The following is a 15600-nucleotide window of genomic DNA, read 5'->3' as shown; positions in this document are numbered from 1 at the left end:
CTTGTGTCACTTTGAACGCGTCACCGCACTGACAATTAAAAATCTTCAACATTCTATAAATGTCACACATATATCTTTTAAACATTCATCAATTTTCATCTCTATACTGTATATATCTTGAAATTCTCTGCATATGTTCACTTTTGTTGAAGGGATTTTCCACATTAAATATGAATTTACCTCCCTTCCCAAGAACAGTACTTTGGTAAGGGTCCCTTCTCTGGTACCCTAACCATTTGCTGTATTTAGCACACTTTTAGCCATAAAAGCAAACAGATTCAAGCTTTATAGTTCTAATAATCCAAGTCTTTGCCAGAGCAAAAAATAATAATAATAAAAAACAGAAATCAGTATAATCACAGTTTCATCAGCTAAAAATATAATAATAACATCTTAATAACACCTTGTCTCGTCTCTGGTAACCACCTCTCACTCCTGTCTACAAGACTTTTCGTGTGCTGCTCCCCACTTATGGAATTCCCTACGACACTAAATCATACTTTCCCACAGCCTTCAAATCTTTAGAAGGTCTTTGAAAACACATCTGTTTTTAGAGGTGACCTTATCACTAATAAGACTATTCACACTAATGCACCGTCACAACTATCCCAATCTCCACTCTATGCCACACTAGCTCCTCTTTGTTTCAGCTGTGCTCTCTTACATTTAGAATGTAAGCTTTCCAATGAGCAGGGTCCTCCATACCATTTGTTTTCATATCTGCATTTATTTTGTCTACCTTGTATGTCCCTGTTTAATGTATGTACTGTTTTCCCTACTGTACGGCGCTGTGGAGTACTGTGGTGCCTTACAAATCTACGATAATAATAATAATAATAACATGCAAAATAAACATGTCCTAAAACAACATCAATAAAACTCTAACATGGACATAGACATTTATATACAATCACCATGTGCCGACACAATAGATAATAGTACACCAGTTAACCACACTGTTCAGTCTGAGCTTTACGTATATCTAGTGACAGCAACCATTCGTTAATTGAAGAAAATACTTCAAGATCTTTCCAAAGCTTTCTTTCAACAGGAACTGGACTTAAGAGATAATGCAATCTCATCAACCATTGCATTGGCACCAAAGTTTAAATAATAAGCAACTAAGGGGCGGATTCAATTGGCCGCGATGTCTCTGAGAACATCGCAGTTGCACTTTATTACTGTTTATATAGTAAAAAGTAACGCTTACTTTTGCTCGCATGTCTATGGGGCGCAAGCAAAAGTAAGCGTTACTTCCAGTAAAAAAAAATCAGCGTAGAGTCTTGCGGCTGTTCCAGAACACTACACAGCATTTTTTTTACTAACTGAATCTGACCCTAAGTATCAAACAATTGTGACTTTTGCGTGTGAACCTTTACTGTTGGCGTTGGTGGCCAGAGGACATACGTCAGCCCAAAGCCAGGCAGCTATGGAGAGGCCCAGACCCTCACCCACCGGTTTGTCAAGTCATGCTGATTAAGGTCCTGGCAGTATATTACGTTGAGTTATAACACCAGAAATGTCAATGTTAAGCCATCATATATCTGGAGAAGGTGGTTTAATTTACAAAAATTCCAGTGGCAAAGTTTTGAAACTCATATCACATTTTATTTTTTTTACTTCAATAAATTTTTATTGAGTTTTTCAAAGTTAAAAGGGGTACAGAAAAAAGAAAGGGTAACAAGCACAGTTGAGGTAACAAACAAAAGGGTAATGAAAAAAAACAAAAACAAGAGGGGGAACCCCCACGCAGGGGGGAGAGGGGGGTCACTCAATTGAAACAGCGATCTTATAGCATGCACGTTACTTTAAGAAGCAGAAATAAAATATACACATTGGTCTTTCTCATAGTATGCCAGATGGGGAGATATTAATACCTAGGTAGCTCAGATAACACACAGGCAGAGCCTATTCGTTAGGCTGGGGTTCCTCTATGAGGGCTGCTGTGGAGGGAGAGGGTGAAGTATTTGAAGCTACTCGTGCTCTACCGGAGCCCTCTGTAACATATTCGTGCCAGCTAAACCATTTGAAAATTGGATTGGAGGCGGATGACGTATAGGGCACATCCGTTGTTTCCATTTCAAAACTATACTGGATCTTAGACACGACCTTGGTGATGCTGGGGGGAGCAGGGGACTTCCAGTTCTGAGCAATTGCTGCTCTAGCGGCTATTAGTATGTGTCCTAATACATAGCGCTTATAGCTAGGAACCACAGGCTGATATATATGTAGGAGGGCTACCTTCGGGTCAAGAGTGACAGAAACTCGCAGGACCTCCGAAATCACAACGGATATCTCGCCCCAGAACGTCTGGATCACCGGGCATGTCCAAAAGACATGATAAACATCTGCTATCTGACTACATTGACGCCAGCAGAATTTAGACTGACTTGGCCATATCTTATGAAGGCGATCCGGGGTGAGGTAGAGCCGATTGAGGAGCTTAACATACATTTCGGTGTGATTGATGCATCTAGACATGCGGTATGAGGAAATGTAGATCTTTTCCCACTGCTGGAGGGAGAGAGTCATACCAATATCTGCTTCCCAACGTGCCTGAATCGGAGTCTTGGAGGCTGGGACCAGGGACTGGGAATAGCGGTACCAGAATGTTATTCCTCCCCTACTACCCGCCTTTGTTAATCTATCTAGGACCTGAGCTGGAAGTGTGGACAAGGCATGGGGGGTCCTGGAAGCCGCCCCCACCCAGTGTCTAATTCTCATATATTTAAACATCTCAGACTGAGGCAGATTGTATTTGTCCCTAAGCACGTCAAAGGGGAGGAAAAGGGTCTGCGCAATCATATCCGCCAGTGAAACTATCCCTCTATTTTTCCATACAGTAATATTGATATCCGGTTTCGACAATGCTTGGAGGGAAAGATTGCGAGAAGGGAGTACAACATCCTTGTGCGACCCAATAAATTTATCCCATACCCGTAAGGCATCCGAGATAGAGAGTAATTTACGGGCACCCGGTGGGCGGTCCAGCCTAGGAATCCAAAGAAGATCCAGCAAGGGGAATCCTACATATAAAGCCCTCTCGATATCAACCCACGGCTTAGCTGCAAGGGGTAGCGACCAGTCATGGAGGCAACTCAAAACACAGGCATCCTGGTAAAGTGTTACTCATATCACATTTTAAAATAAATTGGACACCCCCTTTAAAAACATGAATAATAATTATTTCTTATCCTTGGCTACAGTGAAAGCTCTAAGTTATGGTGTTATTAGTGTTCCTTAACCCTTTCATGACTTGTGACATATTCACATTTTAAGTCTTCTAGAATACATTACTCATTATCAAAGTGTTCCATAATTGAATGCATATCTACAAGTGAAGGTAAATTGAGGAACACCTCACACAAGAGGAACTTGTTTTATTTCAAACTGAAACTTGTACAGTATGAGGAACAATGTTCTACTTTACTGCAAAATAAAAAGGGGGTATTGGGAATTACATCAGAGTTCTGGGACCTGTATAAAAGCCCACGGCCTGTAGCCTTGATGAAAATGTCATACAAATACATAAAAGCATGATCACTGAACATATTTGTGGAGTTTGGATGGACAAACAAATATATGTCAATTTAATATTGACTACGAAAGAAAAAAGGCAAGAATTGGAAAAATGTTCTCTTAACCAAACTTTTATCCTTTCTTATTTTCCAGCAGTTAGCGCTGCCTCTTACATATATTACTCTACTTAGGCAGTTTTTGCTTTACTTTCACTTCCATGTCTCCTGCTTCCTTAGCTCTGGATGACCCTCATTGGGTCCCATCTGTTTTACTGCAATCACTGATGGTTTAGGGTCAGTGTTAGTTAAGTTTTATGTTTTAGTGGTGTCTGTTTTTATCTATAGCTGATAAAGAGTTGCTGTCGGTGGCAGGCAGTTGAAGAAATTGTGTATTGGTTGGTGTAGAGACATAGGGAGATGTGTAATGAAGCTTTTGAATGTTTGTTACATAATAATATATTACAAAAGTTCAACAGTAATAGCATTATTATTTTAGTTGTAAGAGTGAGAAAATGTTCGCTTTGGAAAAGAAAATCAACTATGAGACATGCACATGCATGTATATGTGATGACTGATATAAGAGTCTATCGCTAGTAGAGGTGTTCTCTCCCGTTTTCAGCATCATAATATAGTGTCACAAAGCAGGGAAATGGGACCATACAAAAGAGCGAACAGAGCCATGTAGAGGAAGGAAAAGGACGAACAAAGAGAAACAAAACAGGTAATAATGCAGTAATAATGCTTGCTTAAAGATTACAAGTTAAAAGTTAACAGATGTTTTACTTAATTAGCAAGTACCCCCCTTGAGTTACTTGCCTACCCTCCCAGAATGTCCAGGATGACTCCCCGACATTCAGAGCTTATTGGGCTTAATGATACAATTTGCATGTCACGATCTGCCTGGCAGCTCCTACCTTTTGGACTTTGGTATTTGTATTTGCTCTTTTTATATGTTTGCAGCAGTACCTCTGATGTCCAGAGGTGCTGCTATTGTGCATTTCTTGTGCTTAAGGGGTTAACCTTTCTGTTCTCTAATTATCCCATGCACCTGGGTGTGGTCTCTTTTTCCTTATTTATACCTGTCACTCCCAGCACACATTGCTGGTTATTGATGTCATATCCTGTTGTTGCACCCTGTGGATTCTTCCTCCTGCCTTGTTACTCTGGTTACATGCTGCATGGAATCTGTTCATACCTCCTGCTTCCCTGCATTAGCTGTGTACCTGCTGGTTTCTGAACATTCATATCACTTCCTGCATCAGTTTGCACCTGGTATCTATGACTACTCTTGATTACCTGTTATTTATACTTTTTCTGCAAATAAACAGTGTTTTCACCATATTCGTGGCTCCTAGCTGTACTCCTGTATGTAACCGTGACATTGCATAGTTAATCTCCACCATGCAATGTCTCGAGTCACAAATGGGGGTGGGGCTACAGTGACACAATGTTGTCCCCTCACCCCCTCCCATCTTTGCCAGTTGACCTTCTTCTGCAAAAGTTGGCAAGTATGGTGTTACCTGAGTATCACAAGTAATATGAGCTGTGTGGAAGATGCAACTGTTCAAAAATTACAGTGTCTTTCTAAGTATAAGACTTTATAGTTATACCTAGTGGTTGAAGTGCAAGTTTAGAAGAAGCAGAAGAAGCGGCATGGCAAATGTAACTGAATGGCCGGAGGCTGTCAAAACTTAAAGGGCCTGATTCATTAAGGAAAGTAAAGCAAAAAAATAAATAACTTTGCACCTTGGCAAAACCATGCTGCATTGGAGGGAAAGGTAAATTTAATATGTGTGGACAGAATAATAGTAGATGAACTTTAAATTTCAGTGTACAAATAAAGCTATTAAGAATTTGTGTGCTACATGAAAAAACAGCCAGTATTTAAATTACCGTATTTCCCCATGTATAAGACGCACCTTTTCCCCCCAAATTTTGGGTCTAAAAAATAGGTGCGTCTTATACACTGCAAGCATTACTTACCTTAATGAAGAAGTCGGCACCTGGATGTCAGAGAGGAGTCCCCGCTAATTGGAACAGCGTGTACCTGCTGGCTGTATGGAACAGCGTGTCCCCGAACCGGAAGTCCTGCCGCATAATCGGAAGTAGCGGGTCAGCCGGGCTGTTCCAACTCCAGCCCCTGGTCTCCACCGGAAACAGGCGTGATAGGTGCTCCGTGAAGTAAGGCACTTAGCTAGGAGCCACCAGGGCCAGGGGGGGACTCTCAGAAGGCGGGGGGCACCCGGGAATCTGGCAACCGCCAGGAGGGCAGCGTGTTCAGAGCATCAGATGACGCGGGACGTCCGGCTGGCAGTGGGAGACTCAGGAAGCAAACAAGTCACCAGCGAGTCCAGAAAGTGTTCTCCACTACCCAGGTGCTGATGGCAGATTGTAGTCTCAAAGGTAAGGCAGAATATGAATCCTCTGAGTGGGAGAGCACAAATTACCGGTATGCGACCATCCGATTGGTGTCTGATTGGCAAAAGGACCTGATACATGTTTTTTTTTATTTTAGGCCCCAAAATTAAGGTGCGTCTTATACATGGGGAAATACGGTATGTGCAAAGTAATAAACTAAAATGTACCCCTTGCATTGTGACATGGTTTTGTCCAGAAGAAAACTTACTCATTTTTTCCCTTACTTTCCTTAATGAATCAGGCCCAATGTCTTTGTGTTTTACTAATAGTGTTAAAAAGCAATGATAACAACATCCAGTATGCATTTCTGATTAAATAGCTAATGCTATCACCATCCTGAGATGATATACAGTGGTATACATACAAAATCTAGGGGAGTCTGCAGGACTTTCAATCCATGTAAATACTTTCAGTTTGCTCTGAAAGATTAATTAACTGTTAATATAAACTGTACTTCAAGGCAAAGCACAATGGCAAAATCAGAGTACAATACTTAAAGGGTCCTTTGTTTAAAAATGTAATACAATATGTTCACCTTAGAGAGCTGCTCTGCACATTAAGCAGTTTTAATCTTCTGATAAAAAATAATGCCTTTATATATTTTCTACTACCTCTTTGACCATATTCATGATTGCAAATCAGGGGTGGAACATGACCTTAGTAATAATGCTCAACCCTCCTGAGGTTCTCGCTGCTCTCAGAAGAGCACAGGGGGCCTTTTCGGAGCATGCATGAATCTGGCACATGCTCATTGAGCTCTGCTGGACCCCTCATGTCTGGGCCTGGCAAGGCAGTGCCGATACATGCCAAGCCTGCTCAATGACAGGGGAAGACAGCATTTGTGATACTAGATCTACAAGCGGGACAATACACAAAACCTAGTGGACACAGAAATAACATATGCTACCCCATAAACCATAAGGAACTACACATTGTAACAATTCTTCAGACAGATAATGACAATCTTATAGGGGTGGGGACATGGTTTACACACTGCTTACTGACCTGGTATTCTTCATCACTAGCAGATTTCTCTCTCTGTGATTAACTCCTTTATTTTATTGTTTTACTACTCTCTCTGTCTGAAAAGCTGTTTCACTTCCTTAAGCTCAATTTTTAACAGTGTGTCCTGCTATTGGTGGTGCTCTCTTCACCAATCAGCTTTCAGTGGGCTCAGTAAGACAATCGGTGCCAACAGAGGTGTGTCAGCCTCCCTGAGCCTGTCAGATCTGATGCTTCCTCCTCTCGTTCAGCAGGTGAAAGCTACAAGAAAATTTGTTGATGTTGACAGAGCCAGAGAAGGCAAACTATCACCCGGATAATTGCTTTAAAATTCCAATATCTCCATGTTAAATCATCAAGTTACCACATCAACTAGTTATGCAGCCGCATGCAGAAACAAGATTTTCTTTTCTAGGATGTGATTATTTTAATGAGATTTATGGGGTTAAGAAGGCCTATTCAGGAGAGTGCTGTCTGTTTAGTGAGGAATAGGCCATTCCACCAATGGGCCTATTTATCAAAGGGCAAAAGCCCTATGGCTAAAAATCATGGGGAAGAATATTTAAAATAGCTATTTCTTTTCATTTCTTTTTTTTTTTTTTTTAATGGAACTGAAAGCCCAAATCTGTGTACACATGAATCAACATGCAGACTTTTTTTCAATCAATAGTAACATGGTTAACGAAATCACATCGGGAGAAATTTTCTGTACTACGTACTCAGCCTTAGTGAGACTGTGATTAGAGGGAGGGAAATGTACAAATTGTGTATTCATAAACATTTTGCTATCTCACACTGTTGCTTTGATAACTCTTGGCCAATGTTTAAATTGTTTTGATTGTTATATATCCACCAATAACTTATCGTTTGCTATAAAGAAATATATTTTTAATAAAACAAACAAAAACTTTAGTAGATCAGGTCTTCACTGATAAATGTGTCGCTGTGGCTTCTAAAGACTACCTTAGTGTATTGCTTTGTCAGTTGTGTGTCTGTGGTTATAAGTAGTTGGGCAGAGGATTCCTTAGTCTCCCTCTGGTGCTGCTTATTTCATCAACATCCCCCCTGAAGATACGACTGAACATTGAGTAAGGTGGAGGCACTGCACCGAAGATATCAAGGTAAAGAGGTAACATTCAGAAAAACCATACACACCCTAGCCGGGAAAAGGGGGTGTTACATTTGCACTTAAAGAATATTAGTCAAATGTTTCATGAGCACATAACCTCAGTAATTTTGACAACCAGGACATGTGTGAGGAAATCTGAAAAGATAACACGTACAGTATGTCTAACCCTGTAACCAGGCTCAAGGAATAGGTAGTAACAGGTCAGCAAAGAAAATTTATTAAAAAAGGACCTTTCTGATGAAATTACTTTAAAATAACCTTACGTCAAAATCCAGATTACCCACTGGCCACATATTCTCACCACCATTTGCATCTAATAATATAAGCTTGCTCTATCTCTGACACAAATTACAGCTATATATAGCAGAGAAGAGTAAATATGTCATCTGGCCATCAATGCAGCTACTACGTGTCCTGAGTGTTAGAGGTTACTGATCAGATGACCAACATGAGAAGTGCTAACATGGTGCTCAATATATTCCATGCTGCAGGATTGTGGCCAGCACACAATGTAAACAGAGAAATTATTTTGAAGTCGGTTTCTTGGTCTGGATGTGTATAAGGTCGATGGAAATATAATGTAATGATTAGGCCAGCACAGGAGAATATAAGAGAAGGATAATTAAAATAAAGAACCATTGACTTGCAAGAGCATCTTGCATATCAAGTACAACCTTATTTCCCCACCTAAGTGTCATAGTGTTTGATATTACTAACAATTATAGATTTAGCTGACATTGGGTATATGAAACATTTAGGAATAACACAGGAGCTGCATCTATTTTGTACATTTAACCAAAAGCAGAAATATGTTAATTTATGATAACAACTCCACTTTTAAATCCTCTTGCTGTCTAGGGTTCTTAGTTGGTAACATATCTTATCATGAAGAGCTGACAATTATTTAAAAAGTCAGCATAAATAATACTTTAAATATGTTGTGTTCTGTAACCAATTAAAAGAGGAATCAACAGAAATAGTACCGGGAACATATTTCAAATTCTAAACGTTGGTGAAGGAACCTACCTCTAGGTAAGCTGGACCCACACAAGAGATGGATAGCAGAGATATGAAAGCTCCTTGACTCAACTTATCTTAGCGTGCATTATCATCGCTCCTAATTATATCAACAGCACCTTGTTGGTGCTATAACATCTTTCTTTGCCAGGTGCCACCTGGCAATGGACAACGTGATTCCCCTGAAATTATGTGACTCCATGATGAGAGTATTATTAATAAATAGGATGATAGGATGTGTTAGGAACTACATGCAGGACCTGATGCTGAGTTGAAAGTATTTATGTGTAATTAATGCTCAAAAAAGTTGCTCATAAAAATAAGGTATTTATGCCCATAAGTCAGAGGCATCACAAGAGGCATCCAGCTCTGCACCTCTAGTATATGCACCAGGTTTATGTAAGGCATACACGTATACACATATGCACAACTAGGTCATAAGAACAAGAAAATTTTGCTGACACTTGTTTTGATAGCGCAAAAAGCACATTGGCTATTAGGCTTGATTTAATACAGCAGATGAAATATTCCTTCTTGCATATGGATGAAAGTAGTAAAAAAAAAAATCCTATAATATTATATGTACGATGAATGCAGAAAACTCCTGTCAGCTTCAGAAGTAAATTTGCGATCAGACAATTAGAAGTGGCTAGTCCGTGCTGTCGGCCATCCTCAGCCCTCTATAGCTGGTCTGCCTCATCTGCGTAAACAAGTCCTTGCTGTACTTGGCAAGTGTTAGACCGCCTCTACCCTCCACCATTGTTATTATGTTTTATCTATAAACCACTAACATACTACACAGTGCTGTACTCAATTACTAGCAATGACATGAAACAAAAGGTAAAGACGGCCCTGCCCAAATGAGCTGACAATCTAAATGCTGTGGGGAACACCTGAGACATAAGGAAGCAGAATAACAATTTTATTCCGCCATCATAAGGAAGCAGATGTGTAAGATGCACAAACTTTGTGTAACCAGTAACAGGGCCATAGTCTCTATGCTATCAAGTAACCATGTAACTCTATATATTCAATTATTGAGCAATATAACCACTCGGTTTTCAAATATAACAATAATAAAGTATTTTGTTAATCGGGTTTATTTCATTATGAGCTGTATATATTATTTCTAATTTGAATGTTTGGACATGATATATATTATGCCATTATATATAGACACACTATCTTAAACATTACAGCATTTAAAAAAAAACAATATGTTAATACAACAGACAAATGTCTTTTATAACAAGCAACTTTTAGCAGGTGTGAGCTAGCTTGTATGTGTGAAATAGGCAAATATATCACTCATTCTTTATGTAAAATACAGGTTCTGTGAGATCTGCAATATTTAGGGAAAGATAGAAATGCTGAGGAATTTTAATTAGTACGGAGAGTCATTATTTTCATACTATCACATGTACTGATGAATTATATAAATAATTCATGGAGACACAACCCAGGATACATGATGTTTCATACATCTACCAATAAAATTAGGGGATATTTATTGTTAGCCTCCTCCAAGGATAAGATTAGGACAATCCCAAGCTACAAACACAGAGGACAGCGTTCAAGACCCTTATTTGTTCTATAGAAAGTTCATCTTCTCTGATACCTTCCATGAATGCGGTACTAATATTCGTTCTTAAAGCATTCTAAAAATCACAGACAACAGTTTACATGTTCATTCAAATCACATGAGGTAAGTATTACAATTGGAAATGGAGAAAGTGAAAATGTCAAGGAAAATGAATTATCTCAATGAGTTTTGTGGACTTCATTGGATGCACATTTAAGCGCACAACATTTAGCATCAGTTGACCAACTGAATCAGATTAAATAGATGTTCAAATCACTTAAATGGTTCAATAAAGAACAATGACTGTACATTTCTCCAAATGTAATCAAATTATTTTTGCATTTATGCATCTGACTCTGCTATCTTTCAGCCTTGTCATTCTTTTCAATCTTTACAAATCTAGAAAATGATTTAAGATCAGTTTATTGGCCTGTGAAACATTGTAGTAAGCAACATCAACCTCAAAATCAAAATAATAACACTAATTGTCTATCGTCAAAAAATGCCACACTCCCATACAGTTTGCCGTTGAATATATACAATGACTTGTATGCTTAGTACACATACTAAATACCCAATTAAATTACATAATAGAAAATAACAACATGTATGGTATCTGTCAAACCTGATCGATGTCTTCGGAATTGCATCTGGACTGTCAACCTGTGGCAACTCATCTGCTAAAATCTCCTCTGGGCTACGAGGATCAGTGACAATTGCAGGCTTCTGTTTCTCTTTGAGATTTAGCCCACTGATAATGCTATTCCACAGACTGTTCTGAGACTTGGACCCTGAAAGATGTCAACAAACAACAGTGGATGCTGTCAATTTACATATTTGAACCTATATTTCGACATTCAATTCACTATGAGTGTGACGGGATCGGGCCACACTGCAAGATAACATCTACCACCAGCTCATCAATTTGCAGGGTCACCCCAGATTTAGGTTGGCAGATAGGGGGGAGGCTTATTGCAGACACATGGGAGAGTAAGAAGCCCTGACATGTTCCGAAAAGCATGGAAGGGGTTTATTTCAGGAGGGACTGGGTGCTATCTAAGATCTGGAGGTGGGGAAAGTCAAGGATTACCCATTGCCTTTCACAGGACTGGTTCAAACACTGTGCCAGGAACACAGCAAGTGAGCCACTGTGAAAGGCTGACTTATCTCCACTCCCACTCTAACCCCCTGGTCCAGCTCCCACCAATGTTTAAGAAGGAAAGACCCAGGGGTTTGTCTGGGATAGGGGAAAAACACTGTGGGAATTTGACCATGGATATAAGGATCCACTCCGTGTGGAGGGGAGGGATTTTCTGAGGATTGATTTCCTGGGAGGTGTGGGGCTGATTGGTGTTGAGTTTCTGTTCTCTACCAGTAGACATGGTGATCATCGCTGTCCTGTATATTGGGAAGGAGGCTCTTGCTCCATCTGTGGACCTGTCATCACCTCACTCCATTGGGAGATACCCGCCAGGTTCTGGGTAAATTGGTGCGCCCAGAGGAGTGGGGAGACTGATACCTCAAAGGATGCACTTAAATTGAAATTGAAGATACTATTATCTCGCTGTATGGTAGCAGTGATTCGCAATCATTGTGCTGTAAAATGACAGATGTAGCATGCGACAAATTGTCTTCTAATGTCAGGTGATTTTTCCACTGCCACATTAAGGAAACACATCGTATTGCATCAAATGTATTTGCCATAGTGCAATATTGAAATTGCAATATGTTTTTCTGTACTGCAAAAGAATTGTGCTACGCATGTAAGATAAATGAAACATATATGAATTAAATTAATAGACAGTGGCAAGCAATTACTTGTAGAAAAAACACACATGCATTTGAATATCAGAGAACAAGAGTTTTCCAGTGACCACTAACCAGGTCTCTGATACTGTCAATAACAAAGTCCAGAGCTAGACAGCTTTGGCTGGTTTACCCTATAACAACGTGGGCCACCCTATCAACCCCAGGATGGTCAGTGTGGAGCTGGTGCCTCTATGGAGCTATGCAACAATCCAAGAGCCCTGCCCTGTGGCTCTACCCAAACCCCTTGGAGTACCCTGGTGGTCGATGTAATTGACAAGATTTGGACCTTTTTATATGGACCATACCAGATAAAAAAAAATTAAAACGATGTTTTTACATTTTATTTAATAAAATGGTACACAGGGAATTGTGAAAGTATTTTATATGCATCAGTCCTGTGATGACCAGTTTGGGCCTAGGTTTTATTATATAATTGTAATTACCCTACAAATGATCTGCAAATCAAGTGCTAACGGTAGTATGCATCGGGACCTCATATATTTGTAATGATTGAGTATAAAAGCATGAGGTCCACCATGGTGTTTAACGTTACACCCGAAGAGATCACACTGTGTCGGCTAAAACATGGCAGCAGAATCGCCCAGTGTTGAAGCATACCTAGCATGTAACATCTGTAACAATAGTGTTTTAGGACAGTCCTACAAGTGCGGAATGGTGACAGTCACATTAATCTATTTCTTCCTAGCATCTCCTGTTAGGTGCAAGTGTAGACATGTGTGGCCTGTATATGAACTTGCATGTTTACACCTAAAACAAATTGGCAGCACGGTGGCTAAGTGGTTAGCACCTCTGCCTCACAGTGCTGGGGTCATGAGTTCAATTTCCAACTATGGCCTTATCTGTGTGGAGTTTGTATGTTCTCCCTGTGTTTGCGTGGGTTTCCTCTGGGTGCTCTGGTTTCCCCCCCCCCACTCCAAAAACATACTAGTAGGTTAATTGGCTGCAATCAAAATTTACCCTAGTCTCGTGTGTGTATGTTATGGAATTTAGACTGTAAGCTCCAATGGGGCATTGACTGATGTGAATGAGTTCTCTGTACAGCGCTGCGGAATCAGTGGCGCTATATAAATAAATGGTGATGATTATAAAAACATGGGCATAAGTGTATTTGACGTGCACCTGGTGTAAACCGGATGCATATGCTACTGATACAGACCTGCATGGATCTCAGCATATGTGTGTAAATATACAGGGTGATTCAAAAGTCGCAGTACACCCTTTTATTTCAAAAACTCTACAGGAATTGGGCCGATTGGCCGATTTCAAGATGGCGCCCATGTTTGGTACATACCGTAAAAGATAGACCACGTCAGCCATACCTTACTGGAGTATTCAGGTTTCCCAATTTCCTGTAGAGTTTTTGAAATAAAAGGGTGTACTACGACTTTTGAATCACCCTGTACTATATTTTATAGTGTAAATTACGCCCATTTTGCGGACAACTTGCATCGTCTTGGATGTGCAATGCAAAATACCCTCATCTAGACGGTGTACGCCTATTTACACTCTGCAAACAGAAGTATATGTACTGTAGGTGTGCATAGGGCTGGAAAAATATGAAGACTCACACTGTGCAAGAGTGTAATGTAACCCACTTACACTTTAGAACCATCTCTAATTAAATAATACTTCAATTTCTCTCCTATAATGTTGAATGTTTTAGCCTCGATTCGGGCTTAAATTAATCAGAGGAAGTACAGGATGGGGCCTAAATTCTGCTAAATCAGCTTAAAGAGAAAATTGTGTTGCGGCTCAAACATTTTTCACTGAAAATTGAGACCCTCTCTGTTTCTTAAAAAGGGTTCATTAGTGCTTAACGGATTTTGATTTTTCTTTAATGTGATTTGATGCTTTTCCACAATGGTTATGTGTGGCCCTGAAGTAGAACAATTTGGAAGGCCTTTAAAATTTATCAAGAGTCTGGACATTCCTTAACTGAACTGAGATTTAAGAGAAATAGAGGTGATCACTGATTACAGTGTCATTATGTAATAATTTCTATACCCTGACAACACAAACATTGTGTGTGTGGTGTGTGTGTGTGTATGTGTGTGTGTGTGTGTGTGTGTGTGTGTGTGTGTGTGTGTGTGTGTGTGTGTGTGTTATATACAATTAATTTAATTGTAAGATTTCAAAGTAAAAAATGGAGACTATAGGAAAACTTGTGTGATATTTGTATCGTTTAGATATGCTGAGTATATAGATATGTGAGAAAATCATAAAATATCTTCTCTTTATTATTTCATTTTGTATAGCAAATGTAGTTATTAACTATTATCTGCCAACACATTTTATTGAACCAGCTACATTTCGAATAGATGCTTTTCTTATTTTACCTATAGTCTGCACTGCCACCATGTGGCAATATTTGATAAAACAGTTACAAGTAAGAACTGTTAGACATTTCTCTGCTTGTCAATATGTGTAAGCTATTCCCATTAAACTTGTTTTACACCACAAAAATTCCAGTGACTGTTTTATTGGTTCAGGCTATCAATAGTGTACAACGTACCCTTGTGCATAACTACTTTCTGCAGAGTAAGTGCGCAAGAACAATTTGTGCATTTTAGTAAATATTTTTAGTTTGGTCTGAATTAAAGAGTACAAGTTAAACAAGTATAAACTAACCAGAGTATCAATTCCATTATTTATAGGGGTTGTCACTTTTGGACAACCCCTTAAATATAACTTGCCCCCTCTCCAATGCAGTAAATAGAGGGGGGCTGTGAAACTCCCCTGCTACCTTAAGCTAGCAGCCAATCACACCAGCAATCAACTTATTCTTGGTGGAGGATCAATGCGTCTTATGGTTTAGTATTGGATTCTGTCCAGTTATATTGAAACGTAATGAACTGATTAAGGGACCAAATGTATCACTAATGGAAAAAATGGATTGTATAAGTTAAAATGAAATAAATATTCTGAGAAAAAAGCATTTTTTAGTGCTTTTGTTCTGTTATCGCCATTCAGAGATGGTGTCAATAGAACAGGTGTATGTAAATGTATGGACACGATACTTGCTAAAAAGGATAACCCATGCAAAGGCAGGGTTATCCTTTGTCATATATTGGGTCATGCGATAAGAGTCCTATCACCAGTGAAA

The 15600-nt window shown here is 39.4% G+C and overlaps 1 protein-coding gene across 4 annotated transcripts in view; it reads right to left on the bottom strand.

Moving 5' to 3' along the window:
- Positions 1-15600, bottom strand: part of PDE1C (phosphodiesterase 1C) — a 702427-nt gene that overhangs the window by 463097 nt on the left and 223730 nt on the right. For all 4 annotated transcript variants that reach the window (XM_075212604.1, XM_075212600.1, XM_075212602.1 and 1 more), the window contains exon 3: positions 11293-11458. Coding sequence is in view for 3 of the 4 variants with exons in the window: in XM_075212600.1 (XP_075068701.1) it covers positions 11293-11458 (166 nt within the window). In the remaining variant the exon portion in view is untranslated. The remainder of the gene's footprint in view (positions 1-11292; positions 11459-15600) is intronic.

The sequence above is a fragment of the Mixophyes fleayi genome, chromosome 5, assembly GCF_038048845.1.
Source record: "Mixophyes fleayi isolate aMixFle1 chromosome 5, aMixFle1.hap1, whole genome shotgun sequence".
Lineage (NCBI taxonomy): Eukaryota > Metazoa > Chordata > Amphibia > Anura > Limnodynastidae > Mixophyes > Mixophyes fleayi.
The sequence above is the reverse complement of the archived record's forward strand: the minus strand, read 5'-3'. Positions and strand labels throughout refer to the sequence as shown.